At 34.9% G+C, this 24,487-nt stretch overlaps 4 protein-coding genes across 11 annotated transcripts; 3 read left to right on the plus strand and 1 right to left on the minus strand.

The window, feature by feature from the left end:
* The first annotated feature begins 33 nt into the window (after nucleotides 1-33).
* On the plus strand, nucleotides 34-3,033 carry LOC130668124 (uncharacterized). 3 transcript variants are annotated; one of them, XM_057470231.1, is made up of 6 exons: nucleotides 34-168; nucleotides 441-551; nucleotides 637-875; nucleotides 1,836-2,213; nucleotides 2,287-2,467; nucleotides 2,535-3,033. In XM_057470231.1, the coding sequence occupies exons 1-6, from the start codon at nucleotides 166-168 to the stop codon at nucleotides 2,991-2,993; spliced, it is 1,371 nt and encodes a 456-aa protein (XP_057326214.1). In that variant the 5' UTR covers nucleotides 34-165; the 3' UTR covers nucleotides 2,994-3,033. The 3 variants fall into 3 exon arrangements, with proteins under 3 accessions (XP_057326214.1, XP_057326213.1, XP_057326215.1); XM_057470230.1 differs by lacking the exon at nucleotides 34-168 and adding an exon at nucleotides 175-347; XM_057470232.1 differs by lacking the exon at nucleotides 34-168 and adding an exon at nucleotides 219-347 and having other exon boundaries at nucleotides 426-551.
* Nucleotides 3,034-3,103: 70 nt separating this feature from the next.
* Nucleotides 3,104-4,401, minus strand: LOC130668127 (uncharacterized). The gene is made up of 2 exons (XM_057470235.1): nucleotides 3,770-4,401; nucleotides 3,104-3,704 (listed from the first exon to the last, which is right to left on the minus strand). The coding sequence occupies exons 1-2, from the start codon at nucleotides 3,854-3,856 to the stop codon at nucleotides 3,276-3,278; spliced, it is 516 nt and encodes a 171-aa protein (XP_057326218.1). The 5' UTR covers nucleotides 3,857-4,401; the 3' UTR covers nucleotides 3,104-3,275.
* A 170-nt stretch (nucleotides 4,402-4,571) lies between these two features.
* Nucleotides 4,572-8,893, plus strand: LOC130668125 (activator of 90 kDa heat shock protein ATPase homolog 1). 2 transcript variants are annotated; one of them, XM_057470234.1, is made up of 8 exons: nucleotides 4,572-4,831; nucleotides 5,797-6,008; nucleotides 6,093-6,280; nucleotides 6,364-6,484; nucleotides 6,756-6,970; nucleotides 8,144-8,379; nucleotides 8,490-8,616; nucleotides 8,713-8,893. In XM_057470234.1, exons 2-7 carry the CDS (start codon nucleotides 5,849-5,851, stop codon nucleotides 8,572-8,574), a joined length of 1,005 nt encoding a protein of 334 aa, XP_057326217.1. In that variant the 5' UTR covers nucleotides 4,572-4,831; nucleotides 5,797-5,848; the 3' UTR covers nucleotides 8,575-8,616; nucleotides 8,713-8,893. The 2 variants fall into 2 exon arrangements, with proteins under 2 accessions (XP_057326217.1, XP_057326216.1); XM_057470233.1 differs by having other exon boundaries at nucleotides 4,573-4,831; nucleotides 8,490-8,893.
* A 1,115-nt stretch (nucleotides 8,894-10,008) lies between these two features.
* LOC130669122 (muscarinic acetylcholine receptor DM1) lies at nucleotides 10,009-24,409 on the plus strand. Of its 5 annotated transcripts, none has more exons than XM_057471839.1 (6): nucleotides 10,009-11,626; nucleotides 14,210-14,568; nucleotides 16,304-17,230; nucleotides 18,634-19,040; nucleotides 19,144-19,431; nucleotides 19,502-24,409. In XM_057471839.1, exons 3-6 carry the CDS (start codon nucleotides 16,774-16,776, stop codon nucleotides 20,084-20,086), a joined length of 1,737 nt encoding a protein of 578 aa, XP_057327822.1. In that variant the 5' UTR covers nucleotides 10,009-11,626; nucleotides 14,210-14,568; nucleotides 16,304-16,773; the 3' UTR covers nucleotides 20,087-24,409. The 5 variants fall into 5 exon arrangements, with proteins under 5 accessions (XP_057327822.1, XP_057327823.1, XP_057327825.1 ...); XM_057471840.1 differs by having other exon boundaries at nucleotides 14,210-14,494; XM_057471842.1 differs by lacking the exon at nucleotides 14,210-14,568.
* The last annotated feature ends 78 nt before the right edge of the window (nucleotides 24,410-24,487 follow it).

A 24,487-nucleotide genomic window follows, 5' to 3' on the forward strand; every position in this document is an offset into this window, starting at 1 on the left:
AAAAAGTTCCATAGTAAGTGGAGTGAAATATCTTTTTTAAAAGGTGAAGAGTCATCGTAAGAGCGATAAAAATTTAGCAATGTATTGTAAAGTAGTAAAAATCGAGTGTTGGTGTATATTTATTACCGAGTACGTGGGGAATGATATTTATTTATTGTCATTAGAATGGTAAGTTGCAATTAGTTCTTATTACCCATTTATTTTGAATTGACGTTAGCTCTGAATTTAATTTTTTTCGCGGTAACAATAAAACTTATCGCCCGTTAATCTTAAATGATAATTTACTGTCTGCTATGGGACGTACAGATAAAAAGGATGACGTTATTGATTTTTTTGATCGTAAAAATGTAAATAATTATTATAATCGTTAATTTTAAAATAATTTAACTGTCATAGTATGAAATAAAATCTATACAATAGAGTAGTTATTATTTTTTTAGACTAACGTTGATACCAACGGCTCATCAAATGGAAAAGATTCGTCGTCTGAATTTGAAAACGTGGATCCAAGATCTTCTGTTTTGTCGGAATTACAGTTACGCAGTACAGAGGTACCTTTTAATTACAGATTAATAATTTAAAAAAAGAGAAAATATGTTTAGTGAAATATTAATTAACGAAATTAATTATTAACAGCATAGATTAATAACAGAGACACCAGATTATGAAACTCTCAGTACGTCTGCGATTCTCCATTACTGCAAATGCAAAATTCTACGTCCTTACCTCCGACTCCTAGCAGTCATGGGTTTGAAACCCACCGCCACAGACTCCGAACACTTTTCTAGGTATTGCGTTCTGTCAAACATTCATACTTTCCAAGTTATTATTTTTATGTGCGTCGGATATATTCTTCAGTACATGGCATGTTTTAGGTAATTATTCTAAATTTTTATTAACTCACTCTAAAACCAAGTGTGTTATAAGTGTATTATTTTAACACATATTAAATGTGTTCTATGTTTAAGGCCATAAACAAAACTATAGTTTTTTGTAGTCACTTAAAACACGTTTCACGGTGTGTTAAAAATCTATAGATTACTTATGGCGTTTCAATGTTATTCGGCAAGTGTGTTAATTTCGACTACACACTTGGTTTTAGAGTGCTATCATTATTTTATCCATTACAATGTACACTTTACATCATAAAAAATTCGGAGTGAATTCGAAGTGATTACGGATTTCATTTCAATCCGAGTTCACTTCCAGTCTCGGAGTTTAAAAAAAAAATCACTCTGCATTTGGAGTAAATTGCAGCAGAGTCATTTCGGAGTTGTCTGGATTGTATTTGATCCCACATTCATTCCGATTCAGAGTTTTAGAATTTAAATGAACTCCTCTTAGGGGTGAAATTTTCACTCCGAGGGAATTAAATGAATTAACATCCGCTCTGCATTCACTCTGCAATTACTCCGCTAATTTTTTACTGTATAATAACTATCTGCAGTTTTTAAATTATCATCCTTTCCCTCACTTTTTTTTATTTATTTTATTGCACCCACGTCATCTGCACCTTTATCACAAATGTTTATCATCTGCTTATATCACTTTCTCTCTCTTTCTGTCGAACCTTTTGACATACTCTTATATCTCCTTAATCGGTTTTCTTCTCAGTGTCTGCACTTCGAGGTCAACTTCTACTGTCACCTCTCCACCCTTCAATGAACTCTTTCACCTCCTTTTTCCTTTCCCACAACTTCTTGGTAACTAAAAACCTCCTCCAGATTCTCTTCTTCTTTCCCACATGCTCTGCAAGTCCAGTCACTGCAGCTCGCCTCTAATTAATTAATCAATTAATTACGATAATTAATATAAAATATCGAATTTATTGATAGGAGAGACCGCGGATTCTGTTACAAACTCATGCCAGTAAAGTATGAAGAAACAGAAAATATAACTCGAGCACAAGTTTACGAGCAAATATGCTACGGGAATGCAATCTTCAGCTACTTGATTCCCAGTACTCTTCATCTGGTAGCTTATTTATATACAGTTTATCTATTTCGTATACAAGAAAATGAACAGCTGCCAAATCTTATGGAAAGAGCTTTTCTACTGTCTTCAAATTCAGCAAATCGGGGTAATCAGAAAAAACTTGTTAGAATTTTATGGCTATTTATTGGGTTAAGTGGTGTGTGGATGACCATGGCACTGATAACTGTCAACATTATGATGGCACAAGGAACTATTAGATTTCAATGGCTTGATCAAAGGTATCCATCTATTACTGTCAGAGAATTCCCTTAAATAAATACATAAATTATTGATGTGATAATTTTTTTACAGCCCGAAACAAGTAAAAGAAATATGTAAAGTATTTTTAATTATCTGTACTCTGTGGCACGACATGGTCCAGGGTACGATAATAACGAGTTATTGTTTGCAAGGTCAATTATTGGTGGCCCACTTGTCATTTTTGAAGGTAAAATTACTGGAACATACTTTGCCGGCGACTGATTGGATGAAAGTAAGTATTTTACTGAGGATAAATGATAAATTAAAATTATTGTGGAGTAACTGAAAATTAATTACAGGAAATATTAGAGTTTAAAAAATTATTGAAGTACTTCAATGACGACTTGGGCCCGGCAATCTGTATTTACACAGTTGTAAACTTGTCATGGGCAGCAGCTGGAACCGCGTGGTTGCTACAATACGACAGTGTTGATTCGAAAGAAAATCTTGTTCCGTATGTCAGCATTGTCAATGTTATCTTGTGGATCATGATATCCGTTGTCCCGTTTGTTCAGGCCGCCCGTTTGACGACCGCCTGCTCTATGATGCAGAGCATCGGCCATGAAGTACGAGTACGACCGTTCGTTTATCAAGGCACACCTGGAAAAGATCTTGATTCTATTTTACTGTACACTTCCTCATTAAAAATGTACGCGAAAATGTTTCGAGTACCGGTTACTGGAAGATATCTCTGTTTGTTTCTTACTATCGGGTCTATTGTTATAATAACTCTCGGCCAGTGTCATTTCTTCTCTTGATGCTCTGGTAAAACTAAATAAAATTTTTTTACATATCAAAGTCCTCTAGAAAATATTTAAATTTGAATAATTGATCAATAATTTTACCCTAGTAGCAATAAGATCTGCAGATTTAATTAGACATGCGCAAGTTCTAAGAGAAGATATCAAGAAGAAATTATAATTAATTAAAAATAAGAATTAAAAAATGTGGGCTAGCGATGAATTACAAAAATTATCTTTTAATTTAAATGAATATTATTTAATTTAATTGAACAATGAGTTAATTAGCGAGGTAGTGTTTTATTCTTCTAATGAAATCTTATCACCGACATCTATTACGTGTGTTATTGGAACATCTACCTCTTCTTCTCCTGAGATATATAGTGGCCGTAATGGATAGTCTTCGTGTGCTGAGTCGTCTGGTATCGGATCATCCTCCTGGAAGACTTCATCACTTTTAGATACACAGTCAATTTCTTCTTGGTAATAAACTTTTTCACAGTCGCAAACTCCATAATCAGCGAGGATGATGTCAAATTGTTTGCGGCCTAAAGTACAGTCGGAAAATTTAACTTCCAGTGGAGGCGGGGGCACGTCAACTTTATAATAATTCCAACACCCATAGATCTCATGGTCAACAACAATTGATGCTGCGTACATTGAAGTATTAGGCGAGAAGTGGAACTTTACGGAAGTTGGCGAACATTCATAGAAAAATCTACCTTGAGTCTGTAGGAATAAATGTTTATTTTAAATTTGAATTAATTAGTAACATTTACCGGCAAATTAATTACAGGGTCCAAATGTGAGAAATCTATCGCTCGAGATGATGTCAGAAGTGCAGCTGCAATGAGAATAAATTTTTTAATATTATTTATCATTGTGCGTTGAAATAAAATTCGCCAACGTTCATTGGAGATTGATACTGGATATTTAAAGCTCACAAGTGTCAGCAATAAACGATTCAATTTCTTCTTATATACCTTTTAGACGAATTTAATTGTTCTACTGCTATCGTTCAAATTATCACTCAATACACTTTTAATTTCACGTGTCATTTCTTATTTGAATACACATATGAAAATGTCTATAAATAAATTGCAGAATAAATTACAGTTTTTATTGCGCATTGATGAAAATTATAATTATATTTAAAAGAAAAATTATAAGTCGAATGCCACAGCAGAATTAAAAAAATATTTGAAATAGTTTTTTATTAGTCTGTAATTTGTTTATTAAATTTAAAAACTTTTGAGTTTGAAGCGCGGGACATTTTAAAGTCGCCGCAGGATCAATCATCGCTCAGATTAATTTTGAATTTTATTTTACTTCAGTTGAAAAAAAAAATCTCACTAGTAAAATAGAAATGACTTTTTTAAATTAAATCGACATCTTTTTAAACTGGCGCTTGATTCAAATTTAATATTTCCCGCGTTTTTTAAAGATGTCGCGAGTTTATTATTTTGCAAGGAAATGTCGATAAAAATTAAACGTTTGTTTTATTCCAACTTCCGATAACGTTCCTGAACATTCCAGAAAATATAAAAGCGTGTCTATAACCTCCTAGAGACATGGGCATTTAATACACTAGTCCTGTTGCGATCGTATCAATCGTATTCCGCGACAAAAGTACTTTTATTCCAACTTGTACATACTAATTAAATTTATTAGACTAATTTATTTGTATCCAAGCTCTGAAAACTGCCAATTGTTGTCTTTTTCATAAAATAAAAACAGCTGAGTTTGTGATATACATTTTATATATTTATTTACATTTAACGATTTAGTCCTCTGATAAAACTCACTTAACTTTTGGATAAACCGTTTTAGTTGTGTCATTTAGATTGTGTCACACGGTAGGCCTCTGATTTATAATTTTTTTTCAATTCTTAAAATAATTTTCAACACTTGATCAATTAACATTTTTTTTATCACTCAATATTTGAATATGATACTGAAAGTAGCAGACATCAGACATTTTTTTAATTTTATGAATTAATTTTTACGTGCAATTTTCTAAAGATTTTCCTGTAAGAATTTTATTTGTTTATTTAAAAAAAATTAATTTTTTTTAATGTCTGCTACTTTTGGTTTCACTTGAATCCGATACTGAAAGTAGCAGACATCAGACATTTTTTTAATTTTATGAATTAATTTTTATGTGCAATTTTCTAAAGATTTTCCTGTAAGAATTTTATTTGTTTATTTAAAAAAAAAAAATTATTTTTAACGGATGCCACTTTCAGTTTCACTTGAATCTGATACTGAAAGCAGCAGACTTTTTTTAAATTTTATGAATTAATTTTTATTTGTAATTTCCTAAAGTTTATCCTGTAAAAATTTTACTTGTTTATTTTAAAAAAATTAATTTTTTTAATGTCTGCTACTTTTAGTTTCACTTGAATCTGATACTGAAAGCAGCAGACTTTTTTTAAATTTTATGAATTAATTTTTATTTGTATTTTTTTAAAGATTTTCCTGTAAGAATTTTATTTGTTTATTTAAAAAAAAATAATTTTTTTTAATGTCTGCTACTTTCAGTTTCACTTGAATCTGATACTGAAAGTAGCAGACATCAGACATTTTTTAAATTTTATGAATTAATTAGTAAAAAAAATTTTAATTTTTTACATCGGCACGAAAATATTTTTTAAAGTTTTTTATGTGCAATTTTTAAAAATTTTTCCTGTATATTTTACTTGTTCATTTAAAAGAAATTAATTTTTTTAAATGTCTGCTACTTTCAGTTCCATCTTTGAATTGAATATGAAACCCACAAATAATTTTTTTTTATTGTAATTAATTTGATAAATAATTTCAGGGCTTGGGAGATTGTAATTTATCAATCAAACGTTTACTTAACCGGTGAAAAAATGGCCAAATGGGGTGAAGGAGATCCAAGGTGGATTGTCGAAGAAAGACCAGATGCTACAAATGTCAATAACTGGCACTGGACTGAAAAAAATGCGTGTGCTTGGTCCCAGGAAAAAATAAAAGATTTGTTTAAAAATTTTGAAATCAAAGGCGATGGCTGTAAGTCGCTATTATAATTATTAGTTTTTTTACAAGTTCATGTAAAATAAGTTGTATTATTAATTAATTAATTGATTTATTTAGCAAGTTGTACGATAAAGGAAGTAGAGACTTGTGACGGGGAAGCTGTCGTCAATAACCGCAAAGGCAAGCTTATATTTTTCTATGAATGGAATATCGCTTTGAAGTGGGAGTCGAATGAAGATAAAGACATTAGTGGGAAAATAAATATTCCGAACCTGTCTGAAGAAAATGATATCGATGAAGTTGATGTGAGTCGTGTATTTAAGTTGCTTTTATTTTATTTTATTTATTATTTAGTAACTACTAATTTTTTTTTTAATTTCATTCACAGATCGAGATTACTCTGAAGAATAGTACGAATGAGGGCGAAAAAGTTAAACACTTTCTGCATACTAAAGGAAAAGACAGCATCCGAGAACGACTGTCTTCTTATGTATCAGCTTTAAAAGAAGGTAAATATAAAAAATATTTTTTATAAATCAATACTATAATATTTCAATTTTTAAATTCAATAGTTTTTATTCAAAAACAAAATAAACAATTATTTTTAATAATAGTATTAAAAAAATTTATTAAAATAATATTCTGATAAAAATTGTCTCAGTTACCGAGAAAAAAAAAAATTTGCGCCAAACTTCTCTTTGTATTCTGCATAATAAATTAAAATTTTAGTGTGGAAGTTGATAAATTTATTTATAATTATTTTATTTATTTGTTTATCAGAATTTTCACGAGGAATGATACTGCCGCAAAAAAACAATGTCAATAAAAATGTGGTAAATTCATCGGCTATTTCTGACATCAAAGCAAAAATGAATGCCACCGTTGTATCGTCGAAAAAATCACCAGGATACAAGATAGCGACTGCGACTATTAAGCAGCAACAAAAATTCCAGTGCAGAGCTGAAGAATTTTATAACGTTTTTACAACTGCTGAGGTACTTACCAGTTTTTACTTTATCTTTGACACCCGAATAACTGATCGGTATCTTTGTTGCACTAATACAGTAATCAGAAACTTTGGCCGAGTTTTTCTCAAACAAACGAATATTATAAAAAAATTTAAGCGCGTCGCTAGATTACACTGTAGATTAACGCAGTCTGTAGATTGTATTTAGAAATTTTGTCTCCGAAAAATTCAGCCAAAAATACCTGATTTAAAATTAAATCTACATTACAACCTGGTTATAATTTACTGTTAAGGACAATAGGAAAATTTTTTGGAAATGACTTTCCTCTGCTACTATTTTTTACTCGGCGATCGCTCAATTTTCTGCATATGTGTACGTTGTGTTTGTGTTTGTACCCGCAGTTCTGAATAATGTTCTTGAATATTTAGAGTATGTCTCAGCTCGGGAAAGTAGAAAATCTATCAGGGGATGAACAAGCGGATAATGGCTTCTTGGGAACTCGAAAGAAACAAGTGGAGGAAGCTTTTTACATAAGGTATGGGGAGAAGTTGCATCCCATTACTAATTCTACGCAACCATGTTAACCAGAGCTGGGAGTCTGGTACCACAGGGGGTCTTTCCAAGCCCATTGCGACCAGAGTCTCTTTATTTCCTGAGATGGGAGTAGTGTTTGGCCCGAGAGAAGTAGGACTCGTGGTGGCTGTGGTTAGATATTTTTTATTATACCTCCGATAATGTCCACCTTAGTCGTCACTTGATTATATTTTTCGACTAAGAGTGTCGTCTGGGTAGAAGATGGGGATGCTACGCAACGCGAGTATGCCCAAAAAGACGAGGAATCGGCTTCCGGTCCCGTTACATTAATTAATTGTACCCGCAGTCCTTTTATAAGTTAGTTGACGCAGGTGTTGGTCACTTCTGCCCTTACCAAAACCAGTTTTGTCTCAACCTGAACTGAACCAGCTGACAAAATTGAGTTCTATGTAAAAGTATTGAGTGATCACCGCCTAAGTTGACAACCGAAAAACTTCACCCGTGGAACTAGAGTGGGGGTACGATTTCGAGACGAGCGAAAAAATAGGGGAAGTAAGTTATAGCCGAGTAACTTATAACCAGGTTGTACTGTAAAACCCAACTGTAAATCATAGTAGAATAATTTATTACCGATTCTCAATGTTTGTCTACTAAATTTTATTTCAGATGGTGCAAGCGTTCACGAAGGGTCCCGTAAAAATAGAAGCAAAAAAATCAGGAAAGTTTGAACTCTTTGGTGGTAATATATACGGAGAGTTTGTTGATTTATCTCCAACGAAAATAGTACAAAAGTGGAGAGCCAAACAGTGGCCGGACGGGCATTTTAGCGAAGTAATTATTGACATTAGCGAGAAGAACGACCACACGGAAGTTAATCTGACACAGACTGGTGTACCATCAACGTAATTATCTTTTTAATATAATAACTACAATACTCATATATATTACATATTTATTTAAACGCTATGAACAAAGTAATTAATGTAGACTAATTAATTATTCTGTGTTTCAGCGAGGAAGAGTCAACAAAAGAGAACTGGGATCGGTACTACTGGGACCCTATAAAACGTACCTTCGGTTTTGGATATTTTATGTGATCGAAATTTTTCATACTACATATTTATTTAATAATTAAATAGGTAAACTTATATATACACTATTTTTATCATTTAATGCTTCAATGTTCTATCAGATTTAATCGTAAAACTAATGAAGAAAAAAAATCATCAATGCAGGGTTTAAATTTACAGCCGCAATTAATTTTTCCATCATGTCATCATCACGTTTATAAGATAGGTTCTAAATAATAATAATAATTATACAAATAAAAAAAAGTAAATAAGAAAGAGAATGGTACAGGAGTCAAGTGCATTGTACACTTATGAATTAGTTAAATAAAAAAGAAACAAATCTCAATTTTTTAGTATTTCTTTATTTATTTATTCATTAGTTCTCTTCCTTGCCGACTTGTTTCCGCAAGAGAAACTACGAGATGCCGCTATTTGTCCACCCGCGGTCGTGGTATTTTAAAAATAATAATAAGGACACGAGGAAGTACGTAATTGTGCACAGGCAAGTAGAAAAAAAACCAACTCGGTCAGACGGAACAATAATTTTTCCTACGTCCCATAAGATATTAATGGTATTGATTTTAAATTTTAATTTAATTAATCGATGCCAACGGATATTATTTACATAGCAAATTTAATATTGATTAATTTGTATAATCTATAAGACGAGGAAGAGAGGATGCCTGGAAAACTCCTAGAAACCTTAGGACAGATGATGCATAGGGCAAGATAAAAATAAATTAACTCTGGTGTTTGTGATTAGATTAGTCATCTGACCTACTTGTCATTGAATTAAAAAATAGTTGTGCAATAAAATATTTAAACAACAAGTACGAAGAATGTGCGAATATCAGTCGGTTAAGTTAACCAGCCAAGTGTGACAGATTACAGGTCTTATCTTTCGCCGGACGAGGACGTAATTTCCCGGTGATGTCGATTCTTTATTGGATTAAATATCATTTAATAAATGCTAATAAATTTAGCTTACTCGTTTAAACCAGAGATAAAAAGTATGAGAAAAAGTTTCAGACGAAGTTGAGGAGCGAAGAGGCTGAGACTAAAAATAATTTCCTGTGAGACAACTTGTGCGGAAACAATCTCTTTAATGATAATTATCGTCGCGAATTATACTTTGATAAATCTGGAGCGAAGGGAGAGACGGAAAATAAGTTTGAGATAACGGTGAGGAAAAAGTTTGCGAGAATTAGTAGTACAGTTGCATACAGATCGTAAATATATTATCGCGAGTAAGTACTAATGCTCTGAAAGGAGTTTGAGAATAATATCTGGGAGCATGAATGGGCAGAACTGGGCGTCGTGCGTGCGTGCAAGACAGCGCGACTACTACTATTACGTTATGTGTACATAGAATAGATTATACAAGCGCGGAGGAGGGGGGGGGGGGGGGAGGAACGGAAGGAAGAGACGTAACTTAAAACTAGTGAGAGATAGGACTGGGAGATAGTTGTGGAGGTGTCTCGATACTGTTGGCGCGCTTGTACATCTTTCGCTATTATCTGTGGATATTCGATGTATTCGCGGTGGTAGGGGGATGCAAAATTCGCGAGAAGGAGACAGGATGGGAGTTGTTGGGAGTAAAGCCGAGTAGAGGAGATGAAGGAATGGAATGGATAGAAAGGCTCGGCAAGTGCGCGCGCCTGCGAAAATCAAAATCAATGTAGTCGGCTCGCGCGGTTCGCTCGGATTGCCCACGCCCTAGTCCACCGCGGTCCTCCACAACATTCGGGCTACATCATCAGTTGCGATAAGTACGCTAGGGGGTAACCAATCTGGATGACAGCCAATGTGTGCCAGTGTGATCGTGCTAATCGCGCCGATCGAATCCATTCAAACGCTGCTCCGTAACTCGCACTGTATATTATTATTATAAGACAAGTTCAATTTATTGTACGAGTTACGGATAATTATCTTGGGCAATGAGTAGTCGTGATGTAATAAATCCCGAGTGCACGAGACGAGACGAATTATTGGCAAGCTGGTGCTAAATAATACACAGGCCTCCCATTGTACCTCGTAGTGAGCGTGGATGTGGGAGTAGATGTGTGTTGTCTATGTTGTTGGTCTGTACACAAGTGGTGGTGGTGCGTAGCCAGCCCCCGAGTCGAAAGAGATTAACCCAGCATCGTATCGCGGAACGGTCAGCCGCGACCTCGTGACGACCCCACCGTATAGATAGACACACAACAACCAGTCTCAGCACGACCCCGTAGTGGCAGCAGCGTCGTAGGGAGTAAGAGGTGAACCCTGTGAGAGCATCCAGGAGAGAAACCGCACCCTCGTGAGCAGCTTCAGGGACAGTCGGTGGACAGTGGGAGTAAGACCGCGAGCTGACACAGATAAACCTGTGTAACAACATTCGACAGCACATTGTCACACTTAAATCCCGTTCACGCAATGGGACACCCGACAAAGACTCGGATTTCCCTGTCCCGAACCACGAGGGACAGATCCAGTGACTTTGCCGCCTCGGAAAAATAATTTATCACGAGCTGTCTTCTCAACCAACAAAGATGTATGTGCAAGAAACGATGGACAAGACTTATCACCCACCGGCTCTCACTCAGCACTCGCTCGGTTCGAGAGAACTCACGCTCTTTAGCCGGAGATCAAACTTAGATACCCGCTGAATCTGTTCCGTGGATTTACCTCCAGTGATTGAGTGGTGATAATATTATTATTATATTTTAATTATCGCTTTAAATACTAGTATTATTATATAATGGATATGTACAAAAGTTAATCTCTTTATCTGTGCGTGCATACCCCAATTGTCCTGCGCTTCTGTGTGCACTCCCTCTGTCGATGAGATAATCCCTGGACGGTCGACGTGTCCGATGTATAAATATTTTTTAATTTCGTGGTATTGTCAGCGACTTGATAACAGTAACAACAACAACAACAACAACCAGAACATTGACAATAATAAAAGTATATATAAGTGCAATGGGGTTGTGCCGCAGACGATATCGACGAAGATCCAGACACCGTAGAGGCCACATTAATCAGACAACAAACTCCGAAGAATCACCTTACCTCTACCTTTTAGTTCGAAATAACAGTAAGAGCCTTTTATAAACTTTTTATTTATCTTATTGCTCTTACATTTGATCTCTGTTCCATTATTCCCACTATTCTACTCCGACAACAACAACAACAACAACTATTACTATTATTATTATTATAGGTAATAAAAGAATAAATTGCTTTGTCAGCCTGGTCTATTTTAATCTCGCATGCGTGTCGACTCTTGTTTGCGTCCCATTTATTAATATTTTCACTTTCAGGATGTCACCATACAAGAATTTATCATTTAATTCCATCTCCATCTCCATCAATATAAATATAATATAATTTAAATCTTTTATAGCTAGAGTGGCTTATAAAATTTATCATAAAAGAGAGTGTGTATTGCAGCTCTGGGAGTGACTCTCGGGCATTTACCAAAGGGAGAGAAAGTCCCCGGGGGGACACCGGTAACGATACAAAAGACTGCTAAAGAGAGCCAGTAAAAAAATAATTAAAAAAAAAAAATACTATAAAAAGTGTACAGCTAATTATCGCTTGGCGTTATGACGCTCACTTTAATCCTCCGAGAGCTAATTCTTTAGCAGGAGCTATCGGAAAAATTTATTTTTAAGCAGAGAACCAGCCTACAGCATCCTTACACGCTTACACACACGTACACACTTAACTTACATAATACGCACATACTTACACCTATTGTCTATACCCAGGTGTAAATATCTATCAGAAATATATATATATATATATATATGTATGTATGTATATATGTATATATATCAAAGTGGCAGCTCGTTGTTGCATGAGGCGCAATGATTATCCCAGTGGCCTGGTGTCGGACATGAACTAAATATAAACATATATCAACATCAACATAATATATAGGATATATAACGTCAGCAGAGTGCTATTCATCCTTGTTTAGTTCACTTACTCGCTCACTCTTATTATTTTTCCGCCTTTATTATTAATCACCTCATGCACGAAATGATTTTTCCTCTGTATTAAGCATCGAGCTATTTTTCCTCATGCTTCTTTCGTCTGCCCACAATTACAAACTAATATATTAATAAATAAATGTATATAAATATTACAATTATAAATCCATAATAATATTGTTAGTTGACCTGATATTAATTTCTCAATAATAATAATTAATAATTAATAATAATCATAAATACTAGAAAAAAATTGCGGAGTGAACGTGGATTGAATCCGGAGTAGATGACTGTGTATTTTATTTAATTCCCTTGGAGTAAAATTCACTCTGGATCAGATTCAAAATCCAGATCACTCTAAAATTACTCCGGTGGAAAAATAAACTCCCCATTTACTCAGTATACGGGGTGATTTTTTTTACTCCGAAACTCCGAGTAACGAAGGGGATTTTGATTTTTAAAAAATCCATAATAACTCCGAATCCACTCTTGATTTTTACAGTAGTGTAAAAAAAATTTCGAAGTGAGCGCGGATTAAATCCGGGGTAAATCTTGAAGTAAAATCCACTCTAGGGAGATTATTTGAATAACAAAACTTCGAATCAAAGTGAATTCAAATTTTAAAAAAATTCAGATCACTCCAAAATCCGCTAGAAAAACAAACTCCTATATACCCCGTATGCGGAGTAATTTTTTCTAAAAATTCAGAACTCCGAGCCAGAGTAAATTTGAATTTTGAAAAAATCCGCGCTCACTCCGAATTCACTCTTGATTTTTACAGTACTGTAAAAAAAATTTCGGAGAGCGCGGATTAAATCCGGGGTAAATCTCCTTGAAATAAAATTCACTCTAGGGAGTTTATTTTAATAACAAAACTTCGAATCAAAGTGAATGCGAATTTAAAAAAAATCTGGATCACTCTAAAATCCGCTAGAAAAACAGACTCCTATTTACCCCGTATGCGGAGTAATTTTTTCTAAAAATCCAGAACTCCGAGTCAGAGTAAATTTGAATTTTAAAAAAATCCGCGCTCACTCCGAATTCACTCTTGATTTTTACAGTACTGTAAAAAAAAATCGGAGTGAGCGTGGAATAAATCCGGAGTAAATCTCCTTGAAATAAAATTCACTCTAAAAGGAGTTTATTTAAATAATAAAACTCCGAATCAAAATGAATACGAATTTTTAAAAAATCTGGATCACTCCAAAATCCGCTAGAAAAACAAACTCCTATATACTCTTATGCGGAATGATTTTTTCTAAAAATCCAGAACTCCGAGTCAGAGTAAATTCGAATTTAAAAAAAAATTTTTTTTTACCGTATGTGCTTTATTAATTTCATCAAAATTTACAATAAAAAAATATCTTCAAGTAGACATATATCGTCAATTAATGTCATATAATCTTCTAATGATCTTTTAAGGCCTGATAATCTCATTTCATTTCTCATTATATTCGGTAATTAATGATACCACTCGAAAGCTTTATATACCAGAGACTTTCCTGCTGTATAATTTTTAGTTCGATTCGATTAATATTCAAACATCAGCTACGACGTACAGTAATTATATTTTGACTTATTATTTCTGTTCGACTGCATAAATCCGATGATGATAATAATAGTAGTACGCTGGGAAGTTAATTAAAATAATAATTGTTGAAATTTTATTTAATTATCGATAGGGCAGTATGCGATGCGCGGTTAACGGAGGTACGGACGCGTTGTCGCACCAACGCAACATGTATTACCATACTGTATCATCGGCATCGTCATTGTCATCAAGCTGGACGTCAACAAGAGCTACGGGACCGAGGACAACTACAACATCAGCAGTAGCAGCATCATCACCACCACTAGCAGCATCACCAGTAGCAGTAACAGAAGCAACAAGAGCAACAGCCGCTCATCTACTTGAGCCTCGATGTCGGGGTTTACAATGTCCACTAGGGGGATCATTTCATTGCTGAGTAAGTGTGCTGACTCGCCATCACTAGTAGTCGGTCAGTCATTCAGTCAGTCAGGTGATGAAATTACAATAAAAGTAAGAGCACAAACCTACACAGTAGTCGTCATTTAAATAGTTGTATATTAAATTACTTAAACCAGAATATAAATGAGTTAAAAGAGTAAAAAATGTCGTAATAAAGTTTGAATAAAGTAATTCGATAAGTTAAGGTTTTATCGATAAATCAATTAGCCAATTTTAAAACTATGACGGACACTCGATAGCTTGACAGTATCGTATTATACATCAGCCGGCTCGAATGCTGGTGAAATAAAAATTTTAAAAAATAAAACCGACTTTTTATAAGCCGCTGTACGTTTTATAGTACAAAGTCGCGGACAATTACACGACAGTCATGTTCACGACACGCGAGCAAACGTGACAGAGATTCTTCTTCCTGTCTGACTTGTCTATATTATTTAACTTTTATTATTTAATTTTTTTTTTAAATTTTATATGTGGGCTATCTTGGCGCTTTTTATTTTCGGTCAGTGAATCAGAGTTACAACCGAGGCTTTATAGTTTTTGCCCTGTCGGCATAAGTCCTGAAAGGGAGTGAGTCTGGATGAAAGAAGTAGAGGGAAGATAGAATTTGGAGTAGGAGTAAGAGTTTAGTGTGAAAGGAAGAGAAATGTGTCGGAGCGCAAGTGATATGGTATAAAGGCACAGGTTATATATATACATACATATATACATATATATATATGGTAGAGTAGGAAAAGCAGAGGTAGGTAGCAAAGGGGATGATTGAAAGAGAGGATTCGAGGGGTGATTTACTCTCTCCTTTTTTATCTCACACTCTGGGCAGCTCGCGGTACGTATCTACAGCACATATATGTGTCTCTGTGTGTGTGGATGTGTGTGAGTGTGTGTAGGGGGGTCGATTGCGTTTTGGCGAGATATAGGAAGGGCAAAAAGAGGGATGCTCGTGAGAGAAAGAGTATGATATGGAGTAGTTTTAGTAGTAGTTGTTGTAGTTGTGAGGGGCTAGTATAGTATAGAGAGTCGAGTTCCAGGCGATGGGATATACGAGCATGCGTACAGATCCACTGACTCCCTCGCGCGCTTAAATCGTCGGTTACTGGAGCACCGTCTGCTCCTGTGGCTCGCATTATTCAATGGCCTGGCGGGTGAGCAAGTCGACTACTCCCGAGTAATTACATCAGTGCCAATTTGGTAAGGATTATAATTATATTTCGTATGTACCCTGTACTTTATATATTGATACATTTATTATTTAATTCAATTTACATATAATAATAATAATAATAATAACCATGCCAATAATAATAATAACACTTTTGATGTTGTTATTGGCATTAATTATTAATTAATAATAATAACAATACTGCTAGCGGTGTAATTTAATTAAATAAAATGGTGAGTGCGTTTTGCTCCACCATTTTTAAATTCATCGCGTACGCACACACGGTTCGTTATCTGTACTCGCGTGGTCATAAGAGAAAGGCAAGTAGACCAAAGTGTGAGATAAAGAGAGAAAAGTATCGTGAGGTGGGGAGTTGAACCGCGAACTCAGATCATTGGCTGATCATCTGGGGGCCGTCACTCCACCAACACGTTTTGCATCTGACTGCTTAATATTATTCTGCCATATATTTTATTTTATTTTATATAAATGATTCGGGCCAACGGCGGTCTTGATTTGATATAATTTATATGAGCGTGTGTGTGATGAGGATCGATTAATGAAACGCATGGTTTAGTTATAAAGATAATTAAGTATCTTAAAACGTCGATTATTTATTTTCAGATTGGATGCTCACTAGAACGAGGACAAGATCCGTAGGATGTAGTTGACGTTGCTCGTCCCTTCGGAGAGAACGCGAGCGAGCGTTGCAGAGGGTGGCGAGGGTGATAGAAAAGTAACGAAAAGTACGATACGACGACGAAGAAGAAAAAGAAGAAGAAAAAAAAGAAAAAGGAGGAAAAAAAAAAAAGGCAGAAGGGCGGATTAGGCACTTTTGGAATTTTTCGAGGGTTGCGAATGCGTTATATGCAGCACCCTAATATCTGTTGGTTGTGTTCACTTGACGACGCACTGGGGGGTGAAACGACAGTGACGACTTTAACGCCAAGCCGGCGTTAATACCTCGGTGAGAAGGAGAGACGAGTTAAGAGGTAGAGAAGGAACAAAATAAAAAAAAATAGATAACGAGACAGAGACAGGAAGCGGAAGAGGAAGAGAGATTGAGCGAGTGGTAAACGCTCATAAGTGACGAAATGAACGTAACTGAGGTGTCACTAAATGACAATGAATGCAATTTAACCGGCAGTTCAAACAGCAGTGAACACAAATACGAAATTTGGGAAAAGGTCTTGATGACATCAGTGGCATTATCACTCAGTCTGGTGACTGTTATTGGCAATAGTATGGTCATGATATCATTTAAAATAGATAAGCAGCTACAGACAATATCTAATCACTTTTTATTCAGTCTCGCTGTCGCGGATTTTGCTATTGGCCTGATATCAATGCCACTGTTTACTATCTACACATTACTCGGGTACTGGCCGTTGGGTCCGCACGTGTGTGACACCTGGCTAGCCCTCGACTATCTCGCCAGCAATGCATCGGTACTTAATCTTCTCATCATAAGTTTCGATCGATATTTCTCGGTGACAAGACCTCTCACCTATCGGGCCAAGAGAACTCCGCACAAGGCAGGCGTTATGATTGGTAACTATCTATCTATCTATCTATCTATTTATATCTTTATACATTAAATTGACATCCATTAACCGTTTTATTATTAATTACTATTAATATCGATATTATTTGTTGGTTTTTTATGGACTGCGGGGTAGAAACTTACGCGCGGTCGGACTGAGCGTAATTGCCGACTGTACACTGATGTTATCGTTTTGTCCTTGCGCGCGTGTAAGAGACTGCTGTCGTGACACATTGCGACATTATGTAATAATTAGAGAGATTCAACTACAGCACAGCAGGTGCGGGGGCGTGTGAGTACGCGGTGTATGCTCGAGGATGATAACATTGACGATGAGTTTGTTGGAATTCCGCGGGATACTTACGTTTGCATCCGTAGCAAAAATAAAATTTATAATAAAATAATAATAATAATAATAAAGGAATTGTTTTTAAAAGAGAACACGATAAAGTTTTACATTGTTCCCGCTGATTTCCACAGCACAAATCCGCATTACATGATAATAAACGACCCACATAGCTCATATATATATCTATATATAATATGGAAGAATAATATCAAGCTGAGGCCTGGGATGCGCGTTTATATTATGATAGTTTACGTCGGCGGTATATGTACGTGAAAAGCCGACAGGCAGGCAGGCAGGACGATAGATGATTGTGGTTGTGTTTATATATCTTGAGTTAAAATACTGCGTCACCTGACACCTGTTGCCGACATATATAAAGGAGGAACTGTATCGACTTATCGACATGCTGTGACAATGGACGACGTGCTACTTTGCATTTCTCTCTTTAAATACACCCTCTTCCACACTCACACACGCGCTTATTTATACTTATAAATACACATACTTATAGGTATATAAATAGTCTATTTGCGTATTGAGTGTGTTATTGTGAGCAAGTGAGACGGATAAAAAGTTGGCGGTTTGTGCGACGGCAACGAGATGACGAGCGGTGGCGAGAATGAGTGGCAGAGTCGTTCAGAAGAGAATGAGAGCGCGTGGTCGCTAGTCACGTGCCGACAACCGACAACTCCGATGTGTTATGTCATATATATATATATATATACATATATATGCTAAAGGAGAAACGTTGATGGCACTTCCGAGGTCGAGATTTATACTTGGCTGCGACTCGAGACAACACCACCGCGCACACTTCAAGCTATACGCGAATCGCTTTAGCTACTCCCTTTGTTCTTTTGTCTGTCTCTTCAACTCATTCCCTACACAACACTATGCTACTATACAACTATACAACTATACAACTATACTGTATATACTACCGTTTTCGACGACTCGACAACGTCGAGTGAGTCTTTATGACGACCTAATGTCTCTCGTTTTGTCCTCATTGTTTTATATATTATTATTATTATTATTATTATTGTTGTTGTTATCATATAGCTTCTGCATGGGGAATTTCTGCATTACTCTGGCCACCCTGGATCTACGCCTGGCCTTATATCGAGGGCAAGAGAACGGTACCAGAGACAATGTGTTATATTCAATTCATCGAGACAAATCATTACATCACCTTTGGCACCGCTATTGCCGCATTTTACGTACCCGTCAGCGTTATGATATTTCTTTATTGGCGGATATGGCGGGAAACGGAGAAACGAAAAAAGGACTTGACAAATCTGCAAGAGGGTAAACAGGACGCCAGCAAACGGAGTAATTCCAGTGACGAGGCGCTAGATATGGAGGGATACAGACGCGGTCGCAGCGAATCGAGTACGGGAGCTCACGACGTCGGGTCTACTAATCTTCCAATGTCTTATCTGGAGAAACATTATCCTGATTACAAAAACGTACGTATGCTTGTTCTGACTGTTGACCACTGAAATTACTGTCGTCATATGTAACGTATATATGTTAATAAAAAGTGTTTTCGTTTGACTTTTGCCCCAGCAGCACAGGCCGTTTTCATGGGCATCTTTAAAAATGTGGTGCGTCGCGTGGTGGCACAGCGGCCGCGACGACGATGACGACGACGACGAGATCGGCGGGACAGATGTTAGCAGCAGGACTGCGCATCCCGGTTGCGAGGAAACATTGACGCCAGTGTCCGCCGAAACGCCGTTTACCGATGGTCAAACTCTTGACGGTATTTCAGCGAGCACACAGTTGACCAGCGAGCATCAAGATTACCGTAGATCCCAGACGTCTAGTCAACTCAGCAAAGACGTTTCCGGAGATAAAGTAATTTTTTATTTTGATGTCTTGTAGTTTAAATTAATTTCAAATTTTTTTATTGTATTTGTGTGTCCAGGTCTACACTATTGTGATAAATGTGGTGCCAAATGAACCAGGTAGGATACGTTTGTACGACGACGTGATGTTTCACGTCCCTCAAACGAGCAGTGGAACTGGAGAGGACACTATCAGCAGGACGAGTCGCCGCGTCGATTCCCTGTCAAATCAATCCAACACGATGATACGTCGGCCATCCCAGATGCCGGACGTCAGGTTGCCTCTCAACAAGAATGCCAACAAACCTGGTGGTGTAAATGCTGGTAAAGTTATAGTCACAAAACAGCCGAATAAAAAGAAAAAAAGTCGTGCGCAGGATAAAAAAGCCGCGAAAACATTGTCCGCTATTTTGGCGGCATTTGTTATCACCTGGACACCCTACAATATTCTTGTACTGCTCAAGCCCCTTACTAAGGCGTGTGTCGTCGAGATACCCGAGGAACTTTGGTCTTTTTTTTACTATCTTTGCTATATTAACAGTACTGTTAATCCGGTATGTTACGCTCTGTGCAATGCAACTTTCAGACGAACTTACGTTAGAATTCTCAAGTGCAAGTGGCAAAGCAGAAACAGGGGCGCCGGGAGAGCCTACTGTCCATCGTAAATCCAGCATTTATATTTATTATTTACTATTATTACTATTATATATAATCAGTATATCAGATTTATTTGTCAACTGGCTCAGCTCGATCACTTATCGAGTTTAATTTTCCCGGAAATTTTAAATTGGTAAATAAAATACGATGTGACGATGAGAACTGAGACAATTATCGTCGGACAATCGTTCGAATTAAATTTAAAAAAAATTATAAATAAACAAATATATAAAAGACTTGTCATATTTGGCTTAATAAATATATGAGTGATTTGAAATTTTTTACACCCGATCTTACGGACTTTATTACCATAAATATTCTAGTGGAGTCGGCGCGATATTAAAAAAGTAAACAATAATAGTAATAATAATTATTATAAAAAAATAATAATTAATATAAATATTTATAATTGATAATTGATATAAATGTTATATAAAAAAATCTCATATTAAATACGAATCATATGACCGACAACGCAAAGTGAGATACTGCCATGGAAATTATGCACGTAAATTTTTTTTTAATCCACAAATTGTTTATACTTCGTATCAAGGGATGTAGTGCAACTACTGGCAGATTAAATTTAAAATGTTTACTTGTTTGATTTTAGTTTATTTACTTTTTATGGGATTAATAATACAGATGGTAAATTTAAAAACGATAAATCCGCACAAAAATACTAAAACTATTTAAGCGAAAGGTAAATAAAGGAAAGAAAAATATAAAAGTAGTTTTTAAAAAAATATAATTTTAAATTTAAATAACGTGTGAATCAGTAAGAGCGAGTGGGTGGGTAACTGAGGGAGTGAATGGTAAAAAAAAAATAATAATAATATAAAAGCAAGAGAATAATTATTTGAGTGTACGGTAATAGATTTATTAACAAGTCGCAACGACGTAAATTTCATTGTACATTATAAGCCCGTAGCAAGTGATATAAATTAATATAATAATAATAATATTAATAAATGAATAAAAAAAATATATAATAATAATAATAAATAAATTGTAAATGAATGTTCTAAATGTAAAACTCACGGAGAAGTGCTGTGGAGTATCAGAGATTAATATAGTAAAAGCAGAAGCAAACGGTGGAGTGGCAGGAAATATACCGTCAGTTTAATAGGAGTCGTTGATGAGAGGAAATAATGTTAAGAATAAAAAAAAAATATAATATAATATATATTTATTATATATACGAGTTTGAAAAAGAAGGAAAACTACTACACAAAATCGATTGCTTCCGTACTGAATTTTGTTTGTTTGAAATTAATATTTTATTGTTTATAATTAATGTAAATTAAAATACATTATTTACAAGAATAAAAACAAATTTTTTAGTAAAATCATTAAAAAATAAATATAAATTTTCGAAAAGCTCTTCCGCGATGTGGCAGATGTCACTAGTGGCCGCGCCTCTCACAAGTGCTTGTCGTGGTGTCAGTTTATAAATAAATAAACACTTCCAAGTGGGGGAAATTATTTATGTATCTCTAGGAAATGTATGAACGGGGTACAAGATCATTGTTGCAATGAATTTGTTTATTATCATAATTATAAAAAATTTTGGGTACGTTTTTAAAAAAAATTTCGTGGTTAAAAAATTACAGTCGGTCCATTAACTCGGAGATTTAGTCTACGGAGCAGCGGAAATTTTGAATTTTCGAGTTAACGGATTCCCCTTCTCCTTGAAAAAGTAAACTGACGCATGCGCTTTTACATCACATGAATGATGCATAAATTTTCACACATACAAATGTATAACATCGGGTGGGAAATCGTAGCTCGTAGTGGGGGTCAAGATTCAGGGGAAGTTCCGAAATGGAGCCCGAATTAATGGAGCGACTGTACAAAATAAAAAAAAAAATATAAATTTTTGAAAAGCTCTTCCGCGATGTGGCAGATGTCACTAGTGGCCGCGCCTCTCACAAGTGGTGTCAGTTTATGAATAAACACTTCCGAGTGTTTGAAATAAATGATGTATTTTCAGGAAATGTATGACCGGAGTAGAGATGATTCTTGTGATAAGTTTGTTTATTATCATAATTATAATTATAATAATTTTGGGTACGTTTTTAAAAAAATTTCGTGGTTTAAAACTACGGGTTACGGGATAGTAGTAGAAGTGAGTCTTCTGCCATGCCGAGGATTAGTGGATAATCCGTACTGAATAACATTTTTATTCTAATTATACGTGCCAAACAAAGCTTTAAAGAAAATAAATAAAGAAAAAAAAACTAATATCGACGTAACGAATTTGTGACGCGTTAATAAAATAATAATAATAATAAAATGCTTTAGGAATTTCCAGTTTGAACGGTTACCGTTATCGATTGTAGTTCGACAAGGTTGTGCGATCATTTAGTCATACTTATATGGATCCAAAAAAAAAAATATAAATATAATTAACTAATTAAACAAATAAATAAAACAAACAAATAAACATATTTATACGTTATACAAATATATAGTAATAAATAATTAATAAAGTATAAAAAAAGACAGGGGCGGGTTTAAAATTTTAAAAACACCGCGGGCGTTGGTGAAGATGTTGATTTTTAGTTTTGTATACGCTAACGCGGTTTTTCATTATTAAGAACAACAAGAGCCCTGATTCGAAGTGTCTTACGGTTGCATTACGTCTAGTGGACTAGACATACTTCGAACAAGTACAACTAAACAAGTAAATAGACGAGAATAAAAATATAAGAGCAAGAATAAGAAGAAAAAGAAGGGAGAGACCGAGGGTGGGAAAAGAAGAAGCTGAAAATGATGGCGATGGAGACGGAGAAAAAGGTCAACTTGAACTTATATATTACTTTACTACTTCTCTTTTATCACGTTTATCCACTTTTATAAGCACTCGTGAGACTTTTCAACCAGGGTTTTTTTTTATCCGACTTACTGTAACAGTCGGGGAAATTATTTTCATGGGTACACCCACTAAATACAGACATTGTATACAAACAAACAAACTTACATTTAATACATATACAAACGCACACAAAAATATATATGCATATACTCATGTATGTAGTATATATATATACAAATATACATAGTCATATTAACGATGCCCAAGGGGTTTAAACACGTGGGTGCAATTGTACAGCGTGGGAATTGCACATCCGTGTACTGTACCGCGATTATACACAAGTACACATTTACGCACAAAATTTTAAATAATAATTAATAAATAAATAAAACAAATAATGGGTACTCAGGCCATTCTCAGACAGTGTCCCCACTTTTTAAAAATTTTCTGTGACCCAACTGTCAGCGTATCAAAATTTTATCATTAATTGAAAAAAGGAGAACGTAGAAGTGATTTTGCTGAGGTATAGATTTTTAAAAAAATTACTTAAAATTGATATCAATTTGGAGCCAAACGAAATTTATTGAATAAATTTTAGCCTACAAAATTTTAAAATTCGAATTTAAAAATTGACATGAAAGTTTTACTGTCATTGAAAATTTTTAAAAAGTCCACGGAAAAAAATAATCGGTAGCTGCAAACGATTAATTTTTGGTAGCTGCTACTGATTATTTTGGTAGCTGCCATCAGTTACTTCGGTAGCTGTTACCAATTTTTTTTTCGGTAGCTGCTACCGATTATTTCGGTAGCTGCCACCGGTTACTTCAGTAGCTGCCACTGATTACTTCGGTAGCTGCCACTGATTACTTCGGTAGCTGTTACTGATTATTTTTTTTCAAGTGGGAGGTACTGTCTGAAAATGGCCTTAAAAATGTGAATGTGCCCAATAGTTTCTACCTGTCTGCGCTTCTCGAGCACGAGAGATGTGCGATTGTATTGTACTTTTTTTAAAAAGTAATATTTAATATTAATATTAATAAAAATAAATATACATTATAAATATATCTATACAGACATATGTATATTCTAAACACCGATGTACTCAGTCTATGTTTATATACGTGTTTTATATTAATAAAAATAAAATAAAATTGTGAGAAGCGATAATGGAGGTAAAAAGATTTAAATGAATTTTTGTCACGAGTAATGCAAATGCAGATAAATTATAGAGTGATTACTTCCCAACATACAGAAAAAAAACTACAAATAAATAATAAAGTAAAAGAGAACTGTAATTACTTATTGTAAAAGCAACGACAGGTATTTATTGTATAGACAAAAAAAATAAAATACAAAATAAATAATAATAAAATAATTTATTTGTCGCGAGGTGTAAAATTGAAGAGCGTAATTTTAAAAATGGTGATATTGTGTCACTGTTACAAATAAAACAAATATAAATACAACTGTAGGCCAAGTGGAAAGAGAGATAAATAAAAAAAAATAAAATCTAATACACATGAGCTTGTAATTTGTTAATAAGCATGTAATACTGTGTCAAGCATTTATCGTGCTGAGACGTTTTTTGTCGGTG

The sequence above is a fragment of the Microplitis mediator genome, chromosome 5, assembly GCF_029852145.1.
Source record: "Microplitis mediator isolate UGA2020A chromosome 5, iyMicMedi2.1, whole genome shotgun sequence".
NCBI classification, from domain to species: Eukaryota; Metazoa; Arthropoda; class Insecta; order Hymenoptera; family Braconidae; genus Microplitis; species Microplitis mediator.

Excerpts from the sequence above, each read along its gene's own strand:
- LOC130668127 (XM_057470235.1), bottom strand. The coding sequence starts at position 3,856 with ATGATAAATAATATTAAAAAATTTATTCTCATTGCAGCTGCACTTCTG. Across the intron at positions 3,705-3,769 it reads ATTTCTCACATTTGGACCCT|ACTCAAGGTAGATTTTTCTA; the intron begins GTAATTAATTTG and ends TTATTCCTACAG.
- LOC130669122 (XM_057471839.1), top strand. The coding sequence starts at position 16,774 with ATGAACGTAACTGAGGTGTCACTAAATGACAATGAATGCAATTTAACC. Across the intron at positions 19,041-19,143 it reads ATTATCCTGATTACAAAAAC|CACAGGCCGTTTTCATGGGC; the intron begins GTACGTATGCTT and ends TTGCCCCAGCAG. Across the intron at positions 19,432-19,501 it reads AAGACGTTTCCGGAGATAAA|GTCTACACTATTGTGATAAA; the intron begins GTAATTTTTTAT and ends TTGTGTGTCCAG.
- LOC130668125 (XM_057470234.1), top strand. The coding sequence starts at position 5,849 with ATGGCCAAATGGGGTGAAGGAGATCCAAGGTGGATTGTCGAAGAAAGA. Across the intron at positions 6,009-6,092 it reads TGAAATCAAAGGCGATGGCT|CAAGTTGTACGATAAAGGAA; the intron begins GTAAGTCGCTAT and ends TGATTTATTTAG. Across the intron at positions 8,380-8,489 it reads CAGACTGGTGTACCATCAAC|CGAGGAAGAGTCAACAAAAG; the intron begins GTAATTATCTTT and ends TCTGTGTTTCAG.
- LOC130668124 (XM_057470230.1), top strand. The coding sequence starts at position 294 with ATGGGACGTACAGATAAAAAGGATGACGTTATTGATTTTTTTGATCGT. Across the intron at positions 348-440 it reads ATTTTTTTGATCGTAAAAAT|ACTAACGTTGATACCAACGG; the intron begins GTAAATAATTAT and ends TTATTTTTTTAG. Across the intron at positions 876-1,835 it reads CAGTACATGGCATGTTTTAG|GAGAGACCGCGGATTCTGTT; the intron begins GTAATTATTCTA and ends ATTTATTGATAG.